Genomic DNA, 9,723 nt, shown 5'->3' with positions numbered 1-9,723 from the left:
CGTTCCACAGGCAGGCCCCGGCGGCTTCCGGTCTGCACCGGAAGTCTGAGCTGCTGCGGCGCGCGCGTGCGGGCTGCTGGTGGTAACGGTTTCTTCCCGGTCTCTCTCCCCGTCTGTTGGCCGAGGCTCGCTCGCTCGCGGCCATGGCGTATCGCGGGCAGGGCCAGAAGGTGCAGAAGGTGATGGTGCAGCCCATCGTATCCTGCCGCGGGGGAGTGGCGGGGGGAGAGAATGAGGGGGCCGGGGAGGGGGAGATGTGGGGGGCTGGCGGGAAGGAGAGCGGGGAGTGAGGGGGCTGGGGCTGGCTGTGGGCCGAGGGGGAAGTGAAGGGGCTGGGGGGGAAGGAGATGTGGGGGGCTGGTGGGAGAGAGGGGGATGAGGCTGGCTGTGGGCGGAGGGGGAAGTGAAGGCGCGTGGGGGGAGGAGATGTGGGGGGCTGTCGGGGAGTGAGGGGGCTGGGGCTGGCTGTGGGCCGAGGGGGAAGTGAAGGGGCCGGGGGGGAGTGAGGGGGCCGCGACTGGCTGGGGGGGAAGTGAGGGACCCGGGGGGGGGGAGGAGATGTGGGGGGCTGTCGGGGAGTGAGGGGGATGAGGCTGGCTGTGGGCGGAGGGGGAAGTGAAGGCACGTGGGGGGAGGAGATGTGGGGGGCTGGTGGGGAGTGAGGGGGATGAGGCTGGCTGTGGGCGGAGGGGGAAGTGAAGGCACGTGGGGGGAGGAGATGTGGGGGGCTGTCGGGGAGTGAGGGGGCTGGGGCTGGCTCTGGGGGAGACGAGATGTTGGGGGGAGGAGGGGGAGAGTGAGGGGGTTGGGGCTGGCTGGGTGGGAGGAGATGTGGGGGGCTGGCGAGGAGGAGGGGGGGAGTGAGGGGGCTGGCTGTGGGGGAGGAGGAGATGTCGGGGGCTGGCGGGGAGTGAGGGCGCCGGGCGGTGGAGGCCGAGATCGGGGTTGCCATGCAGCCCCTCACCCGGGCATTACATGTTGGGGGTTGGGGTGTCTCCTCTTCCAAGCGCCTGGGAAGGGGCTGCTTTTTATCAGAATCCAAGAGGGAGTCGGTGTGTTCAATGCCAACCGGACTTCTTCCCCTCCCCTCCAAGGATCAAACGGTGATTTGCCTAAAAATAAAGAGCTTGTAGAGTGGGAACTTTGGTTATAACCAGATGAGTTGTTACAGTGACACATGTTGTGCTAGGAGCTGTTTCTGTGCTTTTCCTTAAGTGCCGTATTACAGAACCTCATCTTCAGGTACCTGCAGAATGTAAGTAATGCTGTCTGTCAGCTCCTTGCGTGATTGTAAATATGATCCAAAACATGCTTTTAGCCATGGTAATAATGTTGCTGAGGTTTATATCTGATCCATCCTGTCTTTGGGTTGGGGAAGGATTCTTTCTTCCTTCCTCCTTCAGCAAGGAGCTGGGATTCATAAACTGATCAGTTTCTTCCCTCTCTAGCTAATAATAGTATTGATAATATTTGACATATTAGCTCTTAAGGGTTTTTTTTTTTGGTGTTTGTACTGAATAGCTTCCTGCTACCCAACTGCACTGTGGATCTAAGTTTAATATTTTGTTAGCATGCCAAGAAATAGTAATGAATACTAAAGGTTTGATCCTAAGGTAAAGTGTACAGTGATGTACTTGTGTGTATAGACCCTGGCAACGTGACAGGATCTGAATACAGATGTCAGGTTCAGGTTAGGTTGGGTGTTACTTGTATAACATACATTCAGGTACAGCTCAGATCCGATAGGCTCTTATCTCTGATTGCGTTGACAACCCTAGACCCTTGCAACCTGACCTAAACCCAGTGGGACCTGACTACGAATGTTGGAGTCGGGTATGAAAACAATTAAATACACCTCTACCCCGATATAACGCTGTCCTCGGGAGCGAAAATAATCTTACTGCGTTATAGGTGAAACCGCATTATATCGAACTTGCTTTGATCCGCCGGAGTGCGCAGCACCCTCCTCCCCTCCCCAAGAGCGCTGCTTTACCGCATTATATCCGAATTCGTGTTATATCAGGTCGCGTTATATTGGGGTAGAGGTGTACTCTTGGGGTCGGGTTGGGTTAAAATTGGCTGTGGTCTAGTTGGATTTGGGTTGGGCTTTAAAATTAGGCCCGAGCAGACTTCTGCTACTGTTTATCTTCTAAAATTTATTCCTTTACATGCTCACAAATCCTCAATAGTTGGAGAGAAAATATGCCTTTTTATTTATAAGATGCCTCAGGGCAACATTGAGTCCTAATTTGGGTGTCATATCTTGTGTCTTTTTATAGAAACCGCAAAGAATATTTTTAATAACTACTTACGGCATGTCAAACAGATACTCATTGGTATACGTGATAATATTAACTGTTGCTTGGAGTACTTGTGCTAATAATGTGCTTTCTTCTCTTCCCCCTTCCTCCCCGCCCATGATTTTGCAGAGGTCCAGGATTCAGGTGTGGCTCTATGAACAGGTGAACATGCGGATAGAAGGCTGTATCATTGTGAGTGTCATGTTATAGGCACTTTGCATCGTTAATTTGTTTTTCCCGTTCACAAGTTCCATTTTCAACTCTCCAAGAAAAAGTAGTACAGTGAAGTAATAACATCCCCCTCTCCCCCCAGTTTTCCAAGCAGTCGTCTTACTCAGATCCATTTAATCATAGCATCATAGGACTGGAAGGGACCTCGAGAGGTCATCTAGGCCAGCCCCCTGCACTAATGGCAGGACTAAGTATTATCTAGACCATTCCTGTCAGGTGTTTGTCTGTGCCCCTTAGTGAAAGCAACTCCTGCTGTTGAGGCTTGAGACCAGGTGATTTTGTTCACTAACCACTTTTGTTGTTGGTTCTTAGGGTTTTGATGAATACATGAACCTGGTTCTGGATGATGCAGAGGAGATCCACTCAAAAACAAAAGCAAGGAAACAGCTGGGTAAGTCTGCATGGTTTATGGCACCAAGCTGCATATATGAACCTTATGTGCAGCGATATAAAATACAGAGGAAATGAATAGCTTTGACTGAAGGATAGTGAAACCCATCGGGAAGATTCTTAGGTCTGCTATCTGCTGTAGGTTAACTGTATTGGGATTAGAGAGTTGATGAATGTTCCATTCTGATTAGCTGTGTGCCAGAATCCAGCACTTCTCAAAGAGTGAGTGAGTCCTAAAATGAATCTGAATCTTTAAAAAGGTGGCTTAATAAACAGCAGCTCTCTGCCCTCTCTTGGGTGTCAGCGTGACTGGAGGAGGCCAGTCTAAACTCCATACTCCCATATCTATCTCTGTACGGTTGTATTAATTGGAAGTGTAATTTACCCCTTCACGTAACACTGAAGCTAGGGGTGACCCAATGAAATTAATAGGCAGCAGGTTTAAAACAAATGAAAGGAAGTATTTCTTCACACAATGCACAATCAACCTGTGGAACTCATTCCCAAGGGATGTTGTGAAGGCCAAAAGTACAGCAGGATTCAGAAAATAATTAGGTAAATGCATGGAGGTTAGGTCCATCAATGGCTAATAGCCGAGATGATCAGGGACAAAATCCTATTTACTGGGTGTCCCTGAACCTCTGACTGCCAGAAGCTGAGACTGAACAACCGGGGATGGATCACATTTTTAATTGCCCTGTTCTGTTAATTCCCTCTGAAGCCTCTGGCAACAGCCACTGTCGAAAGGCTGGATATTAGGCTCCATGAACCATTGGTTTGACTTAGCATGTTTTTAATCAATTTATGTTTTTATGTTCTTATGTTTTTAATCAATTTAAATACAACAGTCCTAATACCCTCCCCACGCACTCGGTATGTCTACACAACAAATTAAAACATGTGGCTGGCCCATACAAGCTCACAACGGCTCGGGCTCCAGGGTTGTTTCATTGCTGTGTAGGCTTCTGGGCCCGAGCTGGAGCCCAGGCTGTAGGACCCTGCGAGGTGGGAAGGTCCCAGGGCTGAAGCTGGAGCCTGAGCCTGGACATCTACACAGCAGTGAAACAGCCCCAAAGCCCTAGCCCTGTGAGAGCAAGGTGGCTTGCATGGGCCAGCCACGGGCGTCTAGTTGCTTTGTAGATGTACCACTGTCACCTTGTCCCATCACCCTTCTGAGTCAGTACAGGAAACCCCTTTGCTGCTGCCATCCCCACCATGTTCGGATTTGGTATTCACCATTTGCCAAGTACCAAAGATAAACAGTGAATCTGAAAACAGTGGTGTCTTCCGATTCCCAGCCAGGATGGCTTTTATTGCGATACACTCTGGTTTATTTTAAGGCAGCAGAGTACGGGGCTCAAGATAGTACTGATACCCTGCAACGCAGCGAATCTCAGATATATCAGTCATATACTGTGGAGAGAGGATCACCATAGATTTATAGGCTTGTAACTCTGTGCTGCATGCAGAGGGATAGTTTGCCTATGTATTATCTTAATTTACTGTACTGAAAGGAAACTTCTGATCTGTACTGCAGTCTTTCCCATGGTAAGTGTTTAATAGAAAGAAGCACTATACAGGCACCATGCAGACCTCTTTTTGGAAGCTTTTCTGCAACAAAATTTTCTGCATGTTAGACATTGCATGACCTGAGGATAATCTCTCTAACTGCCATTTCCGTTCTCCTTTGTGTTGCAGGTCGGATCATGTTAAAGGGGGACAATATTACTCTTCTACAAAGTGTTTCTAACTAGAACTTGTCATTCAGAGGGTGGAATGCACCAAAGAGTGTTCCAAACTAGAATTTTCAGTTAATGTGTGGGGTGGACTAAACATTATTATAAACAAGAGTCACTGTGCTGGGAAAGTGGATGGCGTTTTGAAAATAAAAACTCCAAATGAGCCTGATTTGAAAAGAGTAAAAACTTAGCTAATATCTTTCCCTACCTTTGATAGTAACATTTTTTACATTGCAGTACTTAACAATTGTAACTGTGAACTTAAATTTATTTGATCTCATGCCTACATCCCTCCCTCACTGTTTTTGTTGGGGGAAAATATGTAATCTGAAATAAACCTTTTTTCTTAAAATGGATCTGTTCAATTTCTGATAGGGAAAAAAATCTTTGTACGTTCTGGACCAATAACAATGCACCATCTGAATTGTTCAGTAGAATACCAGAGCCACATGCAGTCTCTAGACTGTAGAGATCCAGTAAAATTAGGATGGAATTTATCTAGGAACTTAGCATTACTATTCTCTACCAACATATCTCAGTTGCGTGAAGAGAGCTTTAACTGATAAAACAGTATAAACTTTCTTGAGAATCTACATAGATGTACTTGTTGGTAAAGGATTATTTCTACAGTTAAGTATGTTAATATGCTGGGAAGGCCTCCAGGAATTTCATCAAAGCATTTAACAAACAATGCTCAATCCTCACACTTGCCAGTATAATTAAGTATTATCCTCTTGTTTAAGTGAGGAAATTTAAGCAGAGAGGCTAAGTAGTTGACCCAAGATCACAGAGAGGGAGTCAGTGTCAGAGCCAGGATTAAAACTCGAGAGTTCCTGTGGTCAGATCACTAAACAATTTGGAAATATCTGAGATGTTTGGGTTTTTAATATTTTCTTCAATTTTTAATTTGGGAGTAATGTGCTGCCTGTATGGGGATCTGCTGGATGGTTTGCTTGGGGATCTGTGAGATGGATGCATTTTCTTTTACTCCTGTATGCTTCCTGGCTCAGATACCACTATTAGATCCCTTCTGCTGCTTTTCCAATTTAAACAAAAAAAAGTGTAGGTCTGATACCTCTGTGATGGAGGATTTCTTGGCGCTTGTTTTGAGGGCTACAGTAACAATCATTTAGACTGGAGTAATTTAGTCAGCATTCAGTTATCAAAACATAGTTTTACATATAGTTGTTATCCTGCAAACCAGTGAATTCAGAGAAATTCAGAAGAAAAAAAATGCTCCTGTTCATGGAAATATAACACATGCAGTTCAACAGTGGACAGTTAAAATACCTGTAATCTATTTTGGCCCAGTCTACAGCAGGGATCATTGGGAAAAATGTTCTCCCTTTCAAGTTTAAAAAAAAAAGCCATGCATTTTTTGTTGCTATCAGCTACTTCTGTCTCTCTCTCTCTCTCTCTCTCTCTCTCTCTTATTATTCATCCCAGACATGCAGAAATACAGCAACTCAGGCTTTTCTGGATTGTGTACTATTATTTGTCTATCTTGTTTGAATCTGAAAGAATTTTGATGCAGTTTCAGCATAGGTACTTTCACCCATTTCACTGAGCTATTCTACAGAGAAATTGTAACACCTCTTATCAGGCTTAAAGCTATGATGATCGAATGGGACATGTTACCACAACATGGTAGCTGAAACAAAATCAGGCATACTACCTGCTAACAAAAGAATTGGTATTTTTGTATCAGTTTTCATGAGTTTCAAAGTGTTCTGCACAAACAGCAACAGAAAGGTACATGTCTTGTGCAGACACAAATCTTAGACCATCTGTGGATGAACGCAGTTAAACATTGCCAAGGACTAGGTACGGAAGGCATAGAATAGTAACTGGGTTCTCCTGTGTCTGCTTTACATGGATCCTCAAGATGCTCGTTGAAGTTTTCCAGAGCAGTAAATAACTACGGGATTCTCTCGATTAATAGTTATGGGGCTACAGTTGCTGGGTATTTATGGTACCTCATGGTGCCTGCAAATTCCACCTGATTAACTAGATGCAGGTGCAAAGGCAAATCAGGGCCTTGAGATTAATCCTTATGCCTAAAATATTTCAGCTCCGTGTTTCTGAAGCAATACTTTTTCTCTCCAAATATGTGAGAAAAATGTCATACAAGGATAAAAGGGCAGTGTGAAATGAGATCAGAAAAGGATATTTACCAGAGGGGGGCGAGTGTAAAGATGTATGCCATGAGTCCAATGAACATAAGGTCAATGAAATAAAAAATGTCTCGGTGCTCATAAAGGGGTCTATCCCTTTCCAAAAAGAATGAGGAGTACTTGTGGCACCTTAGAGACCAACAAATTTATTTCCAGTCGCTGTTGCAGAAAAGTAGACTGGTAGGAGAAACAGCTCTCTGTTACAAGCAGTGCTGCTTCCTGCTCCAAATCACGCATTTCAAGATGCTCTCAATGCTGCATGCCGTTCCTCCACTGCTTGATGCTATCAGACTGATCCTGTATCTTAAATTCATTTGCAGTAGTCCAATGATGAGTGGAAGGAAGTCTAGACTAATCATAAGGCATGTCATAGCTGATGATAAACATTCTACCAAAACAGACTGATTGTATTGTAAGTGAGCTGCAGGGCTAATTAGAAGCTTCCTCAGAGGGAAGCTGTGAAAAATGCAGAAACCCTGTATTGGAGTGTAAGCATGTCTGCACATAGGGGATCTGGTCTGTGAGTGGGGCTTCTAAGGCACTAGTGAAATACCTGTCCTTATAAGGGACTTCTCCACATCTGTGAGAATGGTACAAGTCTTCACAATTGTACCTTGTTTATTTCATTGTATAAAAACAACAAGGAGTCTGGTGGCACCTTAAAGACTAACAGATTTATTTGGGCATAAGCTTTCGTGAGTAAAAACCTCACTTCTTCGGATGCATAGAGTGAAAGCATCCGAAGAAGTGAGGTTTTTACTCACGAAAGTTTATGCCCAAATAAATCTGTTAGTCTTTAAGGTGCCACCAGACTCCTTGTTGTTTTTGTAGATACAGACTAACACGGCTACCCCCTGATATTTCATTGTATGTTAATCCAAAACCCCTCTTCTAATTTTTTAAACCAAGATCTGTATACAGACAGAGGGTCGTGTCTGTGTCACAGAGTACTGGATTGGATGTCTGGGTTCTGAGTTTTATTTTTGGCTCTGCTAGCTCACTTGCTGATGACATTGGGCAAGTCAAGACCCCACGTTGTGCCTCAGTTTCCCCCTCTCTAAAATAGAAGTCAATAGTACTTACCTTCCTCGAGGGGTGGAGTGAGGTATAATTGTAAAGTGCTTTGAGCTCTTGTAGAAATGAATTGGAGAATATCTATCTCAAATTGAGATTGAGCTCTCGAGGGTAAAACCTGCAGGTTGAAACGTGGCCACAGTCTTGGACTACAGAGGGCGCTGCTGCCCCTAGCAACACCCTCCACCACAATTGCAAAGTGTCATAAGCCTCTGCTGGAACATAGAGTTCTCCAGCATTCATAGGGCTTTATTGGCTCCAAAACAACCTGGAAGAAAGATAAAGCCGGGCTGTAGCGTGGGGGGCTGCTCTCATCCAGTACAATAGCCAACGAGCAGGCCTGCCTATTTCTTACCCCCACACCTGCGATGCCTGTGTTCCCTGAGAACTGACGTGTCCCTGCCTGGGAGAGGGATGAAGAACGGAAGGGTCTGTTTTTGACTGAGCGAGTGGCAGGCAAAAGGAATAAGGTAGAGTGAACTCTTACAATTGGGCTCTGTGTTTAGGAGGCTCCTGTTGCTTGGCTTTCCGCTCTCTTGAAGCCTGTTGTTTGCTTTGCAAGTCATGTTTTTCCGTAACGTGCAAATTCCTTTCCACCGAGCAGAGGTGGGTAAAGACGCCTTCCAAGGGGGATGCACTGAGTGGTGTTAAGGTTCCTGAAATGTGCAGTTAACTCTGAGTGCCGTGGGTTGACGGATTATTGCAGTTGAATGCCCCGCTGCAGGGAGCAATTGCGGTGCTACAGAGCACACAAATCTCTAGGTAGAAAAGTGCTAGTAATGGAATTTGTCAGAGAAACTTTTCTTGCCCCAACCAGAGCTCACATGCTACAGAAAAATCCAAGAGCCAACCTCAACCTGGTCCCTTTGTAGAAATAGCGTTTCCACCCTTTATTTGTTGGAAGCAAACAGTTCAGCGTTATGAATGTAGGTGGCATGATACAAGCTAATTGAGAGGTGGTCTCTGCCCCGCCGAGTTTAACATCTGAGACTACAGCATTAACTTTACAGAACAAATTGCAGCCTGCTCCCAGCAAGGAGCCACATTCCCTAGCAAACAGTCGTGCAGTGTGTTTTTATTAAAGATGAAGGTGGCACGGGGTTCAGGTTAAATAGGAGTGCCCTTGTTTTGTCCATGGCTACGGTCCTGTGTACTGAAGTAATAAAATCAAAAGCATTCCAACCCTTCCAGTTCATGGTCTAAACTCGATTACCCTAACACAGACCCTTCCTTTAACGGGATCTTGTTTGCGAGATCTCTGCTCCCTTCTGTGATTACAAGGGGCTTCGGTGCACGGACGGCCTCTTCATTTAACAGACCTTCTTGTTCCCAATTTCTACTGCATTTAACCTCTTGACTCAGGGGAAGTTCGTTCCTTTTAGGAACGTGGTTTCTGTGGAAAGCTCTGTGTTTTCGTCTAGTGGCACTATACTTATGGTTCTTCCATTTTAAACACTGCTTTTTTCCAAGAGACTCCACTGGGACGAATGTTTTCCTGCCCGATATAAGTCAGAATTAAATCTGTCTGCTGGCGGGGTGGGAGGGCGTTGTCATTTGTGTGAAGGATAAGCTTTATTTTCACACAGACTCTCAGTGGGTCATTCTTTGCCTAGATGGTTATTTAAAATGAGTTTCGCTGTGGCTCTTTGATATGATCCCTAGATTTGCACAGAGGCTTTCGTATGTGACTGAAAACAAACCCATGAGCTGTTCGGATGCTAAAAATCTCATTAGCGTCAGCGGAAAGACTCAGGGTTGTTTCCTAGAGTAATTGCTTGTTGTCCATATGCTCATATTTGAAGCCAGGAAATGAAT

General features: G+C 45.4%; 2 protein-coding genes across 2 annotated transcripts in view; both read left to right on the top strand.

The window, feature by feature from the left end:
* Positions 1-35: 35 nt before the first annotated feature.
* Positions 36-5,016, top strand: SNRPE (small nuclear ribonucleoprotein polypeptide E). Its single transcript, XM_054026376.1, has 5 exons — positions 36-197; positions 1,229-1,255; positions 2,430-2,492; positions 2,844-2,922; positions 4,620-5,016. The coding sequence occupies exons 1-5, from the start codon at positions 144-146 to the stop codon at positions 4,673-4,675; spliced, it is 279 nt and encodes a 92-aa protein (XP_053882351.1). The 5' UTR covers positions 36-143; the 3' UTR covers positions 4,676-5,016.
* Positions 5,017-8,222: 3,206 nt separating this feature from the next.
* SOX13 (SRY-box transcription factor 13) overlaps positions 8,223-9,723 on the top strand; it is an 86,168-nt gene continuing 84,667 nt past the window's right edge. Inside the window, exon 1 of the mRNA XM_054028254.1 lies at positions 8,223-8,378. The gene's annotated coding sequence lies outside the window, so the exon portion shown is untranslated. The remainder of the gene's footprint in view (positions 8,379-9,723) is intronic.

This window comes from Malaclemys terrapin, chromosome 4, assembly GCF_027887155.1.
Source record: "Malaclemys terrapin pileata isolate rMalTer1 chromosome 4, rMalTer1.hap1, whole genome shotgun sequence".
NCBI classification, from domain to species: Eukaryota; Metazoa; Chordata; order Testudines; family Emydidae; genus Malaclemys; species Malaclemys terrapin.
This window is presented reverse-complemented; position numbering and strand designations above follow the sequence as displayed.